The sequence below is a fragment of the Podarcis vaucheri genome, assembly GCF_965113315.1.
Source record: "Podarcis vaucheri genome assembly, chromosome: 4".
NCBI lineage: Eukaryota > Metazoa > Chordata > Lepidosauria > Squamata > Lacertidae > Podarcis > Podarcis vaucheri.
In genome coordinates this window covers 79,805,870-79,825,186 of record NC_138762.1, presented here as the reverse complement: position 1 = coordinate 79,825,186, position 19,317 = coordinate 79,805,870, and the positions used below count along the sequence as shown (strand labels likewise).

Here is a 19,317-nt window from a genome sequence, read left to right as displayed (position 1 = left end):
AACCCAAGAATGTCCGTTTCTTGACGGTGCTGTAAAGTCTCTGTTGGCAATTCTCAGAACTCAGTGCCCAGAATTCGCTTGTTGCGAGGCTTGGTAGTCAAATCCTCATTTGGGGATCAATGGCTAGTGTGAACTGGCCCTCAGTCCCACCAGACACATTGCTTATGACCTTTGGCCACCCAGACTCTCTTGAACAATACAGCATGGCCAGTTCAAGGGGACACAAACAGGTAACATCATAACCCTGTTTAGGACATTAACCAGGCGAAGAGGCACACAAGATTAATGGGGGAAAGGTGTGCCAGGGTGCCTGCTTGTGCAAGATTCAAACGCTTATGCATTTTTCTTCATGTGGGCGGTAATTGTTTCAGTTGGCTGGCATTGCTTAGAAGCGATGCTGAATTTAAAACAGAGATTATTTTTAACAAAACCTCCCCAAAAAGGGGGGGGCAAGTATGAGAGCGGAAAACCCACTTATTTTGTTGTTTTTCATATAAAAAGAACACCTAGGGGCAGAGTCAACAAAAGAGGGCGTGGGGATTTAGGGGTGCGAAGGATCTGCTCCCTAGAATAGTGTCGAATGCCAGCTGCACTGAGCCTCAAAGAGTGAGTGTCTCTAGTGCTTTTGTCTCCTTATATGGTAAAATGATACACAGGGGTTTTTCACTAGGCTGTGAAGGCAGACGCCTGTTTCCACACAACACAGACGGCTGAGCAGAAATCAGAAGAGCCGCTTGCTCAGAACTGGAGGAATCCCCGGCTAGCTGTACATCTCTCCTCTCCTCTGCCAGCAGGTCACTGTGTTGCCCATTTATTAATGGATGTGACTCCCCATCCCAACTCCAGAGGGTACCATTAACTGCCTGCCTGTAAGTAGACGTCCCTTTTTGTCCCTCCCTGCAACAGCCAACAATAAACCTTTGGAGCATCTGCTATAAATAACAAAGGGTGTGATGGGGAGAACAGGGTGTGATGTTGAGGCAGAACAATGGTTTGCCCAAGATGCAGCAACAGCCCTAGCTGTCTGTGTTATATACGGTGACAGGGCTGGCCCTTTGTTTTTTAGCAAATATGGGCTATAGAAAGAGGTCGGGTAAGAATAATGGTGTTGTCTTCAGGGGGAATGTTCGGTGTTCGAATGTGACATGTGAGCAGGGAGGTATGGCATTGTGTCAGATCCCATCGCGACAATTTTCACTCCCCAATGACATGCTGGATAAGCCCCGGGGAAGCTCATAAATGAGAGTTCAGATATTGGTTTCTTTTACACCTCTGTGAACACTTCCTGCTTCCCAAAGCAACAAAAGACCTCATTAATTCTTTCCAGTCGCAGAATCAGAGGAAACAAAGGTAGCCTTGCTTCTTTGCTGTCTCTCTCTCTCACGCACGAACACAAAATAACTAAAAGACAGAGAGTCCTCTAAAGTGCCTTGCTATTGTTTCAAGATATTTAAATAGAAGGTACACGGCTCTTTTCTTCCTTTCATTCGTTTATTTAATGTTTAATCCCCGCCATGCTTCTTCTATGTTTGCAACTGAGAAAATGCATGGGAGTCGACAGCAGCAACTTTTGTATCTTGTCATTTTTATTCAATTATAAATATTCATGTCCCCTCTTTCTGACTTAGCAGGCTTCCAAGGTGGCTTTGTGTATATTTCTGTATTAATGGGTCACTTCCTCCCTTCCTATTTCCCACCGTAATACCTTTACCCTTGATTCAAAACATCTTGGGTTACTGCACATGCCAGATGAAACAATTTCTGGAGGTTGTTAAGACAAACTGATGATTTACTCTAGATTGAACAGTTGCCATATGAATAGTGTATTATAATTGCAATATCCTGGATCCCCACTCCTTTTCTTAGGAAGGTAAGGTAAGGAAAGAGGAAAGAGGATCCTAGCATTCCTCGATCCTCTCTAAAAGCCTTCCTGACCAACAAGGCTGGGCAGCAGCAGCAAAAAGCAAGTGCATCAACCTCTTCTCATTGTTGCCCTGTTTTCCCAAATGCATAGATAAGAAAACACCATGCTTAACATCAATTTTACTTCAACTAGGTAAAGGTAAAGGGACCCCTGACCATTAGGTCCAGTCATGACCCGACTCTGGGGTTGCGGCGCTCATCTCGCTTTATTGGCTGAGGGAGCCGGCGTACAGCTTCCGGATCATGTGGCCAGCGAACCAGAGCAGCGCACGGAAACGCCATTTACCTTCCCGCCGGAGCGGTACCTATTTATTTACTTGCACTTTGACGTGCTTTCGAACTGCTAGGTTGGCAGGAGCTAGGACCGAGCAATGGGAGCTCACCCCATCATGGGGATTCGAACCACCAACCTTTCGATCGGCAAGCCCAAGAGGCTCGGTGGTTTAACCCACAGCGCCACCCACGTCCCCTTAGTCTGGATTAATGCAATATAATTCATGTGGGGCTGCTTTTGAAGGTAGTTCAGAAACTTCAACAAGGACAAAATGAAGACACCCAGCTGTTGTTTGGGGCTAGATGGCATCTGGTTAAATGTTTTAAAATCCCTGAACACTTTGTAAAGTAGCCCCTGAAAGCCACAGAACACACTGTGGATCCCTGTACCTGCCGGTTCCCTCAGTTTCATGAAAAGTCAAGTTCCTACTCATCACAAGGATTCTCTTGTTGGCTCATTAAACAAAAATCAAGTTAATCCCCAGCAACCCACAGCATTTTCTACATGGTCCTTCTCCCCTTTGCATAACACAATTCCCTTTTTCTCCATCTGGGTTTTTCTCTTTAAGCCTCACCTGAATGAGATTCCCTCCCACCTTTTTAAAGACTTGTACTCCTTTCATCCATCCTTAGATTCTCAGTCCTGTCTCACTCCTGGCCAACAATCATATCTGTTCCTCCCAATGACTGCCTTGTGTGACGCCACAGTGCATGCTAGAACATCTCCTTTGACTCACCTTCCCACTGACATTCCTTTTCAGACCCACCCATTTTTTTACAATCAGGTCAACTGCAAGGGGGAACACCAAAGCAAGCATGAGTAATTGGCGTTGCTTGTCCTTCTCCCTCACACAAGGTTACCTCAAGGAATACCCGCACCTGAATCAACCTCTCTGTGTCTTAAGATCCACTTCAGAGGCCCTGTTTAAGCGCCTAGGCAACTAGGATGACAGGTAAATGAAACAGGGCCTTCTTGGTGCCCCCACAGTTACTGAACTCTATTCCACTTGAACTTAGGCAGGCATCATTCCTTGATTCCTTCAAAGGGGCATTAAAGACCCATGACTCTACTTCTGCTTGTAGTGCCTAGCCTGTGGCTATGCCTTGGTTTTTTGCATGGCTGCGCTGGTTCGTGCTGGTTTTAGCAGTATTTCATACTGCTGAGCATGCTGTGAAATGTATGCTTGCATCTGTTTTTAAAAGTGTATTATGCTTGCGTGCATTTTCAGTGAACTGGTTTGGGAAGAATTTTCTTTGAAGAGCAGCCTGTATCTTTTGTGTGTGTAAGTAAACAGAACCACACTGTTTTCTTGATGCACTCTAGATCAGCAAGAAGAACCATTAAGTTGGACAGGGAAGATACCGTATTTTTCCATGTATAAGACAATGCTTTTTGCTAAAAAAAAAAAATTAGGCAAAAATTGGGTGTCGTCTTATACACGGATAGTGAATGCAGAAGGGGGACGTGCAGTTAATGGCAGCAGCAAGCAGGAGATTGGCAGCAGCAATTGGGCGGGTGATTGGGGGCTGTGGCAAGGCCTGCTGGCGATTCCAGGTTCCAGGTTCAATCCTCAACATCTCTAGCCGAAAGGACAAAAGAGCAAGTGATGGGAAAGGCCTCTCTTGAACCCAGGACCTTTGAGAGTCACGGCTAGCCAGAAATGACACTGTGCGGCTAGATAGGCAAACCACCTGAACTTTGGCTGAAGCAGCTTAGTTTCATTGCTCCTAATTAGAGATGGAAATATGATGGATTGTGCAGAGCTGGAGTTCTGGGATACTGACTGTTCTGAGGAGTGAAGAGATATTAAAAGTCTATACATTTCCCCCCCACAAAAGTGTGACATGGAAAATTGTGAATAACATTTGCATGTTTGCATCTGCACCCTGCTAACTACTCTACAGATAGACGGATTGATATCTCTATCTATCTATCTATCTATCTATCTATCTATCTATCATCTATCTATCTATCTATCTATCTATCATCTATCTATCTATCTATCTATCTATCATCTATCTATCTATCTATCCATATCTATCATCTGTCTGTCTATCATCTATCTATCTATCTATCTATCTATCTATCTATCTATCTATCTATCTATCATCTATCATTTACCTATCTATCTATATCTATCTATCTATCTATCTATCTATCTATCATCTATCCATCTATCATCTATCTATATCATCTATCTATCCATATCTATCATCTGTCTATCAATCTATATCATCTATCTATCTATCTATCTATCTATCTATCTATCTATCATCTATCTATCTATCATCTATCTATCTATCATCTATCTATCTATCTATCTATCTATCTATCTATCTATCTATCTATCTATCTATCTATCTCTCTCTCTCTCTCTCTCTCTATCTATCATCTATCTATCTATCTATCTATCTATCTATCTATCTATCATCTATCTATCTATCTATCTAAAAACACACATACTATCTTTTCTTATTTTCCACTCTCTTCATTCCATTCTTGTTTGCAGGGATTTGTAGCTTTGATCGGAAAATGGATTAGAGTTCTTGGAAGGAGGACATAAAGTTCTCGCGAAGCAATGAGAGGCAATGTTTGTGCCAACAAACTGGTAGGGGACTGAAAAATGAGCTACTCCCGGTAGTTCAGTTTTGCTAGGCTGTAACAAAAAGAGGACCTTGTAAATCTTTACAGCTTTTGAAACAATAACAAAAATCCTTTCCAAACACCTCTTCCTGCGTGGATTTATGTCTGCAAAATGTTCCAGATACAAATCTTCCTTTCTTTCAAGAAGGAAAACAAAGAGGAGTGCCGGGGGGTGGGGGGGTTGTACATTGGGCACAAATCATGAATGCCTTACAATAGGCTCACACCAGTAAAGCAAAACAGAACCCCAAAATAACTGTGAAGAAAAACTACATTCCTGCATAGAATTGTATACTAGTCTGTCAGTCTCATGAACTATGAGGCCACAACTGCAACATATCTGATCTTTTTTTTTTTTTTTAAAAAAAACGACAAATCCTAAATAGAGGGACCTGGGAGATAATTACTGGGACTGTGGTTTAACTCCTTGGACTAATGGCAACATGGGGAAAATTTTCCTCAGCAATGCAGTGTCGGTAGTATGAGTTAAGCCCCCTCCCCATTTTCCAATTCTAATCCTGCTTTCTATTTAAGTTAAAAACACACTGATACAGTGGTACCTCTGGTTACAGACGCTTCAGGTTACAGACTCTGCTAACCCAGAAATAGTAAGAACTTTGCTTCAGGATGAGAACAGAAATTGTGTGGTGGCGGTGTGGCAGCAGCAGGAAGCCCCATTAGCTAAAGTGGTGCTTCAGGTTAAGAACTGTTTCAGGTTAAGAACGGACCGTCAGAACGAATTAAGTTCTTAACCAGAGGTACCAGTGTACATCTGAAATTCACACAGCTCCCTTTCTGGCCTGATACTTCCCAGAGAGTATTGCAACAAGAAAGGTGTTTGGACAATGTCTGGCACCGGTGCTATTTTACTAGAAAAAGAGGTGCCGGAACTCACCATGAACACCTCCCTTGTTCTCTTAGGGTGGCAATGGCGCCCACCTGAGAGGTGTCGGGACTGAGTTCCGGTGAGTTCCTGCTGGGAAAAAAGCCCTGTCTGGCACTGAGGTCCAAAGGCAGGCAAATGCTTAGAGGAGGTAGGTGCGGGAAGAGATGACAAACGTAATGAAGAGCAAACCTGACCAAATTCAGGGAATGCCACAGGGCTGGGAGCTTTCTGGTAGTTTGTTGGGGCAAGAGACCATCCCATACTTGGAAATTTGAGGGTTTCCCCCTCAAAATTTTCCCCTCAGAATTGGACTTCTTGCGGTAAGGGAAGCAGTGAGACGATGCGCTGGAAACTGGGATATAACGCTTGCATGATGCAATGTCATCAATCAAGCGGTATATACAGTGGTACCTCGGGTTACAGACGCTTCAGGTTACAGATGCTTCAGGTTACAGACTCTGCTAACCCAGAAATAGTACCTAGGGTTAAGAACTTTGCTTCAGGATGAGAACGGAAATTGTGTGGTGGCGGTGCGGCAGCAGCGGGAAGCCGCATTAGCTAAAGTGGTACCTCAGGTTAAGAACAGTTTCAGGTTAAGAACGGATCTCCAGAACAAATTAAGTTCTTAACCTGAGGTACCTCTGTAAATTGTATGAATATTTTTTTTATTAAAAAAAAGCTCCCCACAAGCAGATCAGTATGAATGCTACATAAATAACCAACACCATCTAACCTCCCTGCAAGCTTTGTGCAAACAAATCACGGTGAATGAGCATCTGGAAATTACCTGACATTACCTGATTCCTTGACTCAAATTACATGCAGCAAGTTGTCTTTTCAAATCAATGCCCCGGCAAGGAGGAGGGAACTGGTGATTGACCCCCATAGCTCCTGTCCTGCTTCAAGTTCTGTGGTCGCCTATTGTCGGCATCTAAACTCCATGTCATCATTTTTACTGAAGCCTTTTGCCTCTGGTTTCAACAGCTTTTTCTTTTATTAAATCTGCTTTTCGGTGCAGAAGTTCGCATAAGTGTACCATACTTGCCTCAGGGGAATTATGAAGGGTCAAACTCAAGAGTGCCCTGTTATTACAGTGTAATCATACACATGTTTACTTGGAGGTAAGTCTAATTATGTTCAGTGGGGGTACTCTTCAGTAAATGTGCTTGGTTAGGACCCAGCCTTCTTCCCTGGGGACTGTAAACAATATCTTTCTTACTTACTTAATACAGCAGAAAACAGAGAAAATTGTGTGTGTGTCTTTGTGTGTGGTGTGCTTAAGATCTGCTTTTTCTCCAAGGCAAATTAAAAGAGTACGGCTGCCATGGAATTTCTATATTTCCCTTGTGTGTTATAATGTTTCTGGGATTGTTATAGGAATACAGAGAGGGCATATTTTCATATTTTACTATAATGCTAACGAGAGCATGATATATGTTTTCGAAAAAATTTCCCACACAATAGTTAAAATAGTTGGGGTTTAGTTCAGAAATATTCCAGAATCAAAACCTATCCAACCCTGCAGAAATTATAGTACAGACCTTCCTGAACTGGCGTCTACTACAGCCTGCAGGTGGGAGGGAAGAGTTATATATTTCATTTTTTTCCCCTGTGACAAAACCTCCCTGTGTATATAAAGCAAGCATAGGTTTAGCCTAGCCGTCTCCCTTTGTTCTTTGAGTGCAAGGATTTTTTCCCCAGCACTCCCTCATGTGATCTCCAATTGGTGACACTGTCCAAGGAATGCTATGTGTTATATTTGCATGCAGGAATAAGTCTTCTTGTATGCACTTGAAATGTGTGGGCTGCTACTATCAGAGAGACACACACACACACAGAGAGAGAGAGAGAGAGAGAGAGAGAGAGAGAGAGAGAGAGACCTCACCTGCATTTCCTGTTGCACATTTAAAAACCAGTTCTCCTGACCATTCAGCACTGCAAGGAACCTCTCAAAACGAACCACATGGAGGCAGCTCCACTGACATAACGCCTCCATGAACCAAACCCCATCAATTTTAACAACATCAGCAATGCAAATACAAACCACAAACGCATACAACTCCTAGGGGCTGAGGTCCTTTCGGCACTCCCCATAAAGTTGATGGGCATTGTCATTCAAATACTGTGTGTGCGGTATGTCTTGTGATCACTTGCACAGGGTGGGGCTTACCTGGGATCCCCCAGTATTTTATTCAAGTTGGCACCCCTGCATGGCGGCATGGAAATAACTTCTTGTCACATCCACACTATTCATTTGAAGCTCATTTGAAGCATGTGATTCCCCCCAAAGAATCCTGGGAACTGTAGTTTGTTTAGGGTTCTGGGACTTGTAGCTCTGTGAGGGTTGTACTGAGAGGTTCCCTGGAAAGAGGAATTGGCTGTTAAACCACGCTGAGAATTGTAGCTCTGTGAGGGGAATAAGGAGGGTCTCCTAACAACCGTCAACACCCTGGGGTCTCCTAATAACTCTTAGCACCTGTCAATGCCTCTGACACTTCACAGCATCATGCTTTGAACCCATGGAGCAGATAGGGACTATGTCTGCCTGCATGATAGATAGTATGAGGGAGACCAAGTTCTGGGAAGAAGATGCATCAGGCATTTTCTTATTTGTTTATGCACCACTACAGTGGATTCAGCAGCTTGCCTAAAATAAAGGAAACTAACAATTTGACGTGAAAGACCAAACTGAGGGCTAGGGTAGGGGTACATACAATGTGATCGGTTTGAACCAGAGAGTTTATACCTGCTTAGCTCATGGCATGGCTTTGGGTGATCTGTCCCTCTAATATACCTCCTTTTAGGTGGAATAACCACATTTTGCCAACCCCATAACTCCTGGGCAGGATGGTGGGATACAAATATGATAAGCAAATGACACCTCACAACAAAACAGACCTTTCTCTCTCTGACATTCAAGGAGACACCATGTTTATCAGTGCTATTTTTCTAGAAAAAGAGATGCCGGAACTCACCAAGAACACCTCCCTCATTCTCTTAGGGTGGCAATGGCGTCCACCTGAGAGGTGCCGGGACTGAGTTCCGGTGAGTTCCTGCTGGAAAAAAAGCCCTGGTTTTTAATCCAAAGCTGCTTGTTTTCTTGTTGACAGGCAGGCAGAATCCTAGATGTCAAAATGACAGAGCGCTTTGACTGCCACTACTGCAAGGAGACACTGTTTGGCAAGAAGTACATTTTGAGGGAGGACAGCCCCTACTGCATCAAGTGCTACGACAGCCTGTACTCCAACACATGCGAGGAATGCAAAAAGCCAATTGGCTGTGACTGCAAGGTACTTTGGATACACATTTCAACCGGCCTCGTTCTTGGATCACAATTAATTGCATTACTGTGTGCATTTTATTTATTTGTGTTTTATGCAGCGCTTCCTATTTCAGCAGTTTGCAGATCCCAGCAAAAAGGAATGTACAAATAGAAGATAAAGTCCACATTCAAAATCAAACAATACCACTGCTACCACCACAATCACAACTACTGCTGCTAATGCTGCTGCTACTACTACTAATGCCACATTTTAAATAGAAATTTATTTGTGGCATCTGGTCTTTACTTCACATCTCTCCTACTCTAAGGACGCTTTTAGATGGATCTTGTTTATTTTGGGATTTCTGTTGCTCATGTACACAAACTTTTCATAGCATCCCTACAACGCCTTTGGCATCACAACACCAACCCATGTTTCTTTCCAGTCCAATCTACATATGGATTAGGGAAATCTGATAATTTTAAAATAGCAGTTGCCAGTGACCCATTCACAATATTAAGTCTATGTCTGGAAGCACCCTAAGATAATATTTTTTGGGAAAGTCGGTCTTTCCTTCATCAAGCATTGGGCTCCGGTAGTGCTGAGTTCTAGAATTTTTCCTCTTGTGCCACTGTCTGTGTTCAAAATCATCCCTAAAGCTATTAGCATTAGGTCAGGCATAGGCAAAGTCGGCCCTCCAGATGTTTTGGGACTACAACTCTCATCGTCCCTAGCTAACAGGACCAGTGGTCAGGGATGATGGGAATTGTAGCCCCAAAACATCTGGAGGACCAAGTTTGCCTATGCCTGCCTTAGGTGCTGGGGGAGTATAGAGACTCTGTTCCCTACTGCTCATCTAATAATAATAATAATAATAATAATTTATTATTTGTACCCCGCCCATCTGGCTGGGTTTCCCCAGCCACTCTGGGCGGCTTCCACAGAAACCAGAAAAACATTAAAATATCATACATTAAAAGCTTCCCTGAATAGGGCCGCCTTAAGATGTTTTCTGAATGTCAGGTAGTTTTCCATCACCTTGACATCCGATGGGAGGGCATTCCACAGGGCGGGCGCCACCACCGAAAAGGCCCTCTGCCTGGTTCCCTGTAGCTTCGCTTCTCGCAATGAGGGAACCGCCAGAAGGCCCTCGGCGCTGGACCTCAGTGTCCGGGCAGAACGATGGGGGTGGAGACGCTCCTTCAGGTATACTGGGCCGAAGCCGTTTAGGGCTTTAAAGGTCAACACCAACACTTTGAATTGTGCTCGGAAACGTACTGGGAGCCAATGTAGGTCTTTCAAGACCGGTGTTATGTGGTCTCGGCGGCCGCCCCCAGTCACCAGTCTAGCTGCCGCATTCTGGATTAGTTGTAGTTTCCGAGTCACCTTCAAAGGTAGCCCCACGTAGAGCGCATTGCAGTAGTCCAAGCGGGAGATAACTAGAGCATGCACCACTCTGGCCAGACAGTCAGCGGGCAGGTAGGGTCTCAGCCTGCGTACCAGGTGGAGTTGGTAGACAGCTGCCCTGGATACAGAATTGACCTGTGCCTCCATGGACAGCTGTGAGTCCAAAATGACTCCCAGGCTACGCACCTGGTCCTTCAGGGGCACAGTTACCCCATTCAGGACCAGGGAGTCCTCCACACCAGCCCGCCCCCTGTCCCCCAAAAACAGTGCTTCTGTCTTGTCAGGATTCAACTTCAATCCATTAGCCGCCATCCATCCTCCAACCGCCTCCAGGCACTCACACAGGACCTTCACCGCCTTCACTGGTTCTGATTTGAAAGAAAGGTAGAGCTGGGTATCATCTGCATATTGATGGACACCCAGTCCAAACCCCCTGATGATCTCTCCCAGCGGCTTCATATAGATGTTAAAAAGCATGGGGGAGAGGACGGAACCCTGAGGCACCCCACAAGTGAGGGCCCAAGGGTCTGAACACTCATCCCCCACCACCACTTTCTGAACACGGCCCAGGAGAAAGGAGCGAAACCACTGTATAACAGTGCCCCCAGCTCCCAACCCCTCTAGACGGTCCAGAAGGATGTTATGGTCGATTGTATCAAAGGCCGCTGAGAGATCCAGCAGAACTAGGAAACAACTCTCACCTTTGTCCCTAGCTCGCCGGAGATCATCAACCAGTGCGACCAAGGCAGTTTCAGTCCCATGATGAGGCCTGAACCCTGATTGGAAGGGATCCAAATGGTCCGCATCCTCCAGGCGTGCCTGGAGTTGTTCAGCAACCACACGCTCAATCACCTTGCCCAAGAATGGAAGATTTGAGACTGGGCGATAGTTGGCCATACTGGCCGGGTCTAAAGATGGTTTTTTAAGAAGCGGTTTAATGACCGCCTCTTTCAGCGGATCTGGGAATGTTCCCTCACAGAGGGAAGCATTCACCACCCCGCAGAGCCCATCGCCCAGCCCTTCCCGGCTAGCTTTTATAAGCCAGGATGGGCAAGGATCAAGGAGACAGGTGGTTGGTTTCACTCGTCCAAGCAGCCTGTCCACATCCTCGGGGGTAACGGATTGAAATTGATTCCATGCAACTTGACCAGACAGGGCTCTAGCACTCTCCCGCCCCAGCCCTGCTCCCACGGTGGTGTCTAGCTCCTTCCGAATATGAGTGATTTTATCTGCAAAAAACATTGCAAAATCGTTGCAGGAGATCTTGGGGTCTTTACAAGGCCCCGATGGTAAAGGTGGTTCCGTTAAGTTGCGGACCACCTGAAAGAGTCTCCTGCTACTATTTTCTGCAGATGCAATAGAGGCGGTGAAGAAAGTCTTCTTCGCCGTCGCTATCGCCACTTGGTAGGCTCGACGTTGAGCTCTAACCTGTGTCCGGTCAGATTCGGAGTGAGTTTTCTGCCACCGACGCTCTAGCCGTCTCAGCGATTGTTTCATCGCCCTCAGCTCCGAAGAAAACCATGGGGCTGTCCGGGCTCCATGCAATCGGAGAGGGCGCTTCGGAGCCAGACAGTCGATAGCCCTGGTTAACTCCGCATTCCAGCGGGCCACCAGGGAGTCAGCTGAAAGGCCATCAACATGGGATAAAGCATCCCCTACCACTCTCTGGAAACCATTTGGATCCATTAAGTGGCGGGGGCGGACCATCCGAATTGGTCCCACCTCCCTGCAGAGGGGAAGGGTCGCGGAGAAGTCCAGTTGCACCAGGAAGTGATCTGACCATGGCACTTCTTTGGTTTCATTTTTACTTAGTGTCAGATCACCCACGTCGCTAGAGGTGAATACCAGGTCTAAGGCATGTCCATGACTATGAGTTGGGCCCAACTTATTCAGGGACAGCCCCATGGAGGCCATGCTTTCCACGAAGTCCCGAGCGGCCCCTTGTAAGGTCGTGTCGGCGTGGATGTTAAAATCCCCCAGGACAACCAAACTAGGTGTCTCCAGGAGAACATCCGCCACGACCTGAAGCAGCTCGGACAGGGAATCCTTGGTGCAGCGGGGAGGTCGGTACACCAAAAGGAATCCTGTACTGCCCCTATTGCCCAACTTCCAGAACATGCACTCAGAAAACTGGGTCTTCCCAGTAGGACGCCTGGTGCAGACTAATGACTTTCTAAAAATCACTGCAACCCCCCCTCCCCGCCCACATGACCTGGGTTGCTGTGCGTAAGAGAAACCTGGTGGGCAGGCGGCAGCAAGGACAGGCCCATCTGTCTCATTCAACCAGGTCTCTGTCACACAAGCCAGGTCAAATCCTCCATCCACAATCAGGTCGTGGATGGCAGTGGTTTTATTCACCATTGACCTGGCATTACACAGCAACACCTTCTAAGAGCAGCTTTGGAGTGATGATATAGATCAGGAAAACAGTTTTGGGGGAAAGGTTGAAACCCTCCCTCTTCCAGCACTTACTGAGCCAATCAAAACTGGAACATCCATTGACTGCTTTAAGGTAAACATGAACATCTCAGATGACCTAATCACAGATCTTCCACATCTCCTTTGGTTGGCCTCAAGTCATCTTCTTTTTTCAATAACACAGTTTTGGTTTCTCTCAATTTCTCATTTTTCCAGACTTAAATTCAGTTCTCTGTACCAATAAATGATTATTATTAATAATAATAATAATCAGCACTTTATTGTAAATTTATCCTAATACACACATTTTTATGGAACTTTGGCTAGTATGCACAATTTTGCAAACAAATTTCTAAAATCCTATACATTTTTAATGCATTTTTGCACACATTTTCTAGTTGGAGAAATTTCACTTCAAAATTCAAAGAAGTGCGAATTTTGGAGGATAGTTGTGTTTTGATTTGTGTATTGGTTTAAAAGTGTGTGAGTTAGGCAGTTTCTCATGGAAATGCCAACCTAGTCTAATTTCTTCCCATCCCTGCTAAACATACATGTGCAAAGATTCTCCGAGTTGCCCAGCAGAAAGAAGGCAGCAGTTTCTTTGGTGAGTCTACTTCTAAGATCTTTTCCATCCCTTGGGGACTTTGAATGTGTTGACATTCAAGAATCCCTAAACTTGACTAAGCTCCAACAAATTTCAGAGCATGGAATTAATCAGCTGAACTTTTCAACCCAGACTGATGGATTTGGGGGGTGTAGGTGTTATCAGATCTGTGTGGTGTTTTTTTTTTTAACAAAACGAAAAACAAGACTTTCTGCAAGGACAGATAAAGTACTTGATAGCCAGAAGATTGGTGGTTGTTGTTTTTTCCCTGGTGAAGGATTAGGAATATATTGCTATAGATAAGAAAAAAATATGTACACACATATTCCCACTTGAAACTCACATGTACACACAGAAGCTGACAAGAGTGACTTAACAGGAGAGAATAACAAAGATGTGTTTGTGATTAATATCTCTTTCTGTCAATTAAACTTCAGTGATCCTCACTTAGCAACTGCCGCAATAAACTTTGCCCATCATGTGGCAACAGCATTCCATATCAACTATGGATCAGTTTTGATGTGTATACTCTTCATGGAATAAGGTGCTGTGTGTTAAACCACAGAGCCTAGGACTTGCCGATCAGAAGGTCAGCAGTTCAAATCCCCGTGACGGGGTGAGCTCCCATTGCTCGGTCCCAGCTCTTGCCAACCTAACAGTCCGAAAGCACTTCAAAGTGCAAGTAGATAAATAGGTACCGCTCCGGCGGGAAAGTAAACGGCATTTCCGTGCGCTGCTCTGGTTCACCAGAAGTGGCTTAGTCATGCTGGCCACATGATCTGGAAGCTGTACGCCGGCTCCCTTGGCCAATAAAGCGAGATGAGCGCCGCAACCCCGAGTCGGCCACGACTGGACCTAATGGTCAGGGGTCCCTTTACCTTTACCTTTACATACCACAAACTCTTCTGCAGGACACAAAACTTGCTTTACAAGTGTCTTCATCAGTAAACTATTTTGAAATCCCTTGAAAGTTCAAAGTCCTTTATTCAGTTATGCACACCTAAGTCCCAAGGAAGTCTATGCCAGCTCTACCATTAGGCAAAATGAGGCAACCGCCTCAGGCAGCAGAAGCTGAGAGGCAGTAGCCATAGCCCTCCTGCCTGTCCTTCCTAAGCTGCTCTGCCATTCTCCTCCATTGGCAGACATGCTTGTGTGTGCTATGTGCAACACGTCTTGCCCCCCTTCCAACTAGCCTTCCGCCTCGGGTTCAAAGGAGGACATTATCCCATCACCATTGCTGAAGTAAGATTCAAGGACCAGTTCAGCCAGCTTCTGCATGTGGAAGTATGGTTTTATTTGCCCACACAGCTCAGCAGGAAATTAGAAGGCTAAATCCCTAAAAGATTCCTATCAAGGGAACAGTAATCAGATGGGGCTTTCTTTTCTTGAATTTTGTATTTTAAAAAAAGATGCTACTACTTTGGTAGACAAACAGAGGGAGGCAAAAAGAAAATGAAAAGGAAGAAAAATGCAGAAGAGAGCAAATGCAAAGAAAGGAACTTGATCGTTTTTATACACCTAAGTTTTCACAAACTGCCATTGTTTCATAGCAGGAGAAATATATATATATATATAAAATGTCCAGTAGCACGTTAGAGACCAACTAAGTTTGTTCTTGGTATGAGCTTTCGTGTGCATGCACACTTCTTCAGATAACTGAAGGGACATTGCACATATTCCATTTGGCTCCAAGTTGTTGTTTTCCATAAAAATTCCTTTCCAGAGATACTATCAGGATTATGTGAGGTAATTTCCTGCAAAGGAAAGTTGTTGAATTTTCAGTGCTAAACGAACAATTAATATTACTCTTTTGCTCGAGAGTCACTGGGCGGTTCTGATAGTGACAGATTCTGTGTTTCAGGGCTTGCATTTGGTTTATTTGGGGGGGGGAGTGTGCCATTAAAATACTCTTTAATGAATATCCCCTTTGGTGGGTTGGTTGGTTGGTTATAATAAGGAATAATAAACGAACTTTTCTTAAAAACTGGGGGGGGGGGAGATCATTAAGGGTATGCAAGTATGTGTGCTGGGAGCAGTATACAAAATCCTGCAACCAGCTGAACTTAACTGCAATTGTTTGGAGTTGAAGTTCTGTAAGTGAAGCTTTTGAACCCTATATTTGGACTGGATAATATTTATTTCAAAGAAGACTCCGTTTCTATTCACCCAACTGCGATATTAATAACCTCAGTAGCCCTGACCCAGTGGCATAACGTGGGGGGTGCAGGGGGGGCCCCGGCTGCACCGGGCACAACATCTGGGGGGGGCGCTCGCACTCTCAGCTCTCTGCCCCTACCTGGCTCACTCACTCTCTCTCACTGCAGTGCTGGCTGTGCAAATCCGATCCGAGCCACTGGGTCGCCGCCCACTGTGGAGGGGGTGGGTGCCAGGCGTGCGGTGCGGAGAGAGAGCGAGGGACTATCTGGGGGAGGGACAGTGCAGCGGCCGCCCAGCGCAGCGCTGAGCGTAGGAGAGAACCACACCAGACCAGACCAGGCAGCAGCAAGAAGAAGCTGGCAGCGGCAGCAGGTTAGGGGTTAGGGGGCGCAAATTACTTGCCTTGCCCTGGGTTAGGGGGCGCAAATTACTTGCCTTGCCCCGGGTGCTGACAACCCACGCTACGCCGCTGCCCTGACCTAGTTCTTACTTTGCATTGTCTGAGTAAATTCTCCTCCATTTCTCTTAGTAAGCTCTTTACTAAGCCTCCTTTGTGCTTTGGGATTTCTACAGGATCTGTCCTACAAGGACCGGCACTGGCACGAAACTTGCTTCCACTGCTTCCAGTGCAAGAACTCGCTGGTGGACAAACCTTTCGCAGCAAAAGAAGAACATCTTCTCTGCACAGAATGCTACTCCAATGAATACTCCTCCAAGTGTAGCGAGTGCAAGAAGACCATCATGCCAGGTTAGGACTTGGTCCGCTTTCAGGACAGGGATGGGAGTGTCTTTCAGGGACCGAATTCAAGACCAATGCGAGGCTCTTCCACAATCTCATTTCTGTAAGCCAGGGTGATGGGGCAGGAGGAGATGCTCAATCGCTTGTGCTTCTAACATTTTAAAAATGCAGGAGATAGATCTTGATAATGAAATTCCTGAATCTTGGCTGGTTGTGCCTCATTATATCAGTTTGTTGCTATTGCTTAAGTCTGTGAAGTAGATAATGCCCTACATTGATTGCAGAGGAATACTGGAAGCAACCCAAAGACCCGTCACTTTTTTTAAAAAAATTAAGGTTTCGTAAATTTTAATATAAATGAAAAAGCTTACCTGGAGGCAAGAAGTATTCTCCATACTTTGAAAATTAACTACATAATTATTATTTTTAAGCAGCAGGGTTTTTCCCCTGGCTTTCTGACTTTTAACTGGGGCTATCAGAAGGCATGCAGTTTATCTGCTTTTATAAGAAAATCAGAAAAGGCACTCTCTCAACCCCTGGAAGCTGAGCATGCTTCATTCTCAGGTTTCACTGCCCCCAAACTAGCAGCCTCCCAACATCCTGAATCATGGATTCAAAGCCCAATTAAATGTGGTATGATTTTACTTGCTGAATAGAATGCAATAGCTTGGCTGATACGGGTGTTTTTGCTGGCAGAGCCTGATGGCTGTGCTGAAAATAGAAGGCAGGGGAAAACCAGTTTTTTTATGAGTCAGGAAGTCGATGTGTAATCAGCAGATGATCACTAGTAAAAAAAAAAAAAACCTTTTTGAATTGCCTCTTGTGTCGCTTATCCTCAAATTAATTTTTATGCTTGATTAGCCATGACATTAAAATTAGAGAGGTTTGGGTTACAAGAGAGGAAAGCAGAAACCACAACTATACAGCGACATTCAAAGCAGATGACCAAAATCCGCTGCAATTTTGCATTAGCTACAGGTCTCTCCCCACAACCACCACCGCCAACCCTGCTATGTATAATGGCAAAAGTCCTAGGTGGTGTGTTAAAGCGCTTGCAGAGATTACAGAGGCTTGATTCAAGGCTTAAATGAAACCACACATTTGGGAGTTGCAAGGGGGGGGAGTGTTTGGCCAAAAGCATACCCCAGAGTTCACAAAAGGTGCCCTTTATCATCTGGGAATTATCTGCAAGGACTCTAGTTTTCATGTTTTAAATGGCCGCTAGCATTCGCTTTTGAAACGGAATCTGCATGACATGATTAGGGACGAGGAAAAGGAAACACCTTTAGCAGGCGGGTGTCAGGCTTTGGGGAATCAGGTTCCCTCCCCCGGTGGCAGCAAAGAAACAGATAAAAGAAGAGTTCTCACCAATTAGTTTATTCAACAATCCAAGGGAGAGACAAAAGAATGCGTCTCTCTCTAGAAATGGTGTTGATCCAAGAAAAGTCCCACTCCCTCCAGTGTGCCAGCGTGGTGTAGTGGTTAAGAGCGGTAGACTCGTAATCTGGTGAACCGGGTTCGATTCCCAGCTCCTCCACATGCAGCTGCTGGGTGACCTTGGGCCAGTCACACTTCTCTGAAGTCTCTCAGCATCACTCACTTCACAGAGTGTTTGTTGTGGGGGAGGAAGGGAAAGGAGAATGTTAGCTGCTTTGAGACTCCTTTGGGTAGTGATAAAGCGGGATATCAAACCCAAACTCTTCTTCTTCTCTCCGTCTCTACTATTCTGCATCACTGCTACGTTGGCTAATATGAGCTTTCTGCCGCTGAGCTTTCTCTTCTGCTACCCTCAATGCCTGCCTTGTCTTAGGATGGGGAGGGGGGTCAGGAATGCTTTCAAAGGACACTGCGTCTGTCATCTGTCTCTCCCCTGGTGTTTCCTCTTCCTGCTGTTCCTCTTCCAGTATTTCCCAGCTCTGCAGCCTCTGAACTATGACCTTCTGCAAACCACTGTTCTAAATCTATGCTGTCCTCCTGTCCTTGGGAAGGTTTAGGAGAAGGGGGGCGGCCCCCACCATTCCTCCTCAGTCCAGTCCCTGGCAGCAGGGCTGGCCCTACCATTGGGCAAAGTGAGGTGGCCACATCAGGCAGCAGATATTGAGGGGTGGGGGTTGGCAGGCCCTCTCAATGGTCTGGAGAGACCCAGGCCACTTCCAGCTTTTGAGACCCCAGCCAAAAATAAAAAAGATGACACACACAAAAAAAAGCATTAAAAATGTGAGGGTTTTTAAAATATATATAATCAGCTGAGGACACATGTATCACAGACTAATCTTGTACCATCAGAACTGTTCTGCACAGAGTCCGGCAACGATAAAAGGACCGTGGTAGCCAGTGCTATTTTTATAGAAAAAGAGGTGCCAGAACTCACCATGAACGTCTCCCTTGTTCTTCTAAAATGGTGCCCACCTGAGAGGTGCCAGAACTGAGTTCTGGCAAGTTCCGTCTGGAAAAAAAAAGCCATGGTGGTAGCCCTGCTGAACTGAGGTCCTCCTCCAATCCTACCACCAGAAATCACTGAAATCAATGTTTTCAAGCCCATATATTTAAACAGGTCTACTCTGAGCATGAGTAACTCTAGATATCGCCTCGTATAATTAAACAGAACAGAAATTACGAAAATAATTGTACACACAAATCCACCGAGATGCAGCTTCATAGTGCATGTCTGCACAGTGTGCTAACAGCATGCAATGCAATGTAAGAAATATAATAGTAGAAATGAATGAAACACGACCCCTTTCTGCATAGGAAAGGCAGGTGCTACAGGCTCTGGATTTTCCAGTGTGGTATATTAAATGCGGTAGTATAATAGCTCTTGCTGGCATGTACAATGTAGGCTGACAAGTGCATCGTAGGTGGGCAGATGTTGTTGCTATCTCTGATCTAAGCAGGTTGCAGTGGTCCAAACAGAATGCGATAAAATTATACCCTCGTAGTAGGGATGGAATAAGAACTGAAAACATCTCAGCAGTACTTCAAAGATGGGAACTTGTGAAGCCA

At 45.3% G+C, this 19,317-nt stretch overlaps 1 protein-coding gene across 3 annotated transcripts in view; it reads left to right on the top strand.

The window, feature by feature from the left end:
* Nucleotides 1–19,317, top strand: part of FHL2 (four and a half LIM domains 2) — a 32,490-nt gene that overhangs the window by 8,456 nt on the left and 4,717 nt on the right. Inside the window, exons 1-3 of one of the 3 annotated variants that reach the window (XM_082218841.1) lie at nt 693–869; nt 8,837–9,016; nt 16,149–16,323. In XM_082218841.1, the coding sequence (XP_082074967.1) occupies nt 8,861–9,016; nt 16,149–16,323 (331 nt within the window). In that variant the 5' untranslated portion in view covers nt 693–869; nt 8,837–8,860. Of the gene's footprint in view, nt 1–692; nt 870–6,747; nt 6,848–8,836; nt 9,017–16,148; nt 16,324–19,317 lie in introns of those variants that run through there. The other 2 variants (XM_082218842.1, XM_082218840.1) reach the window with 2 other exon arrangements.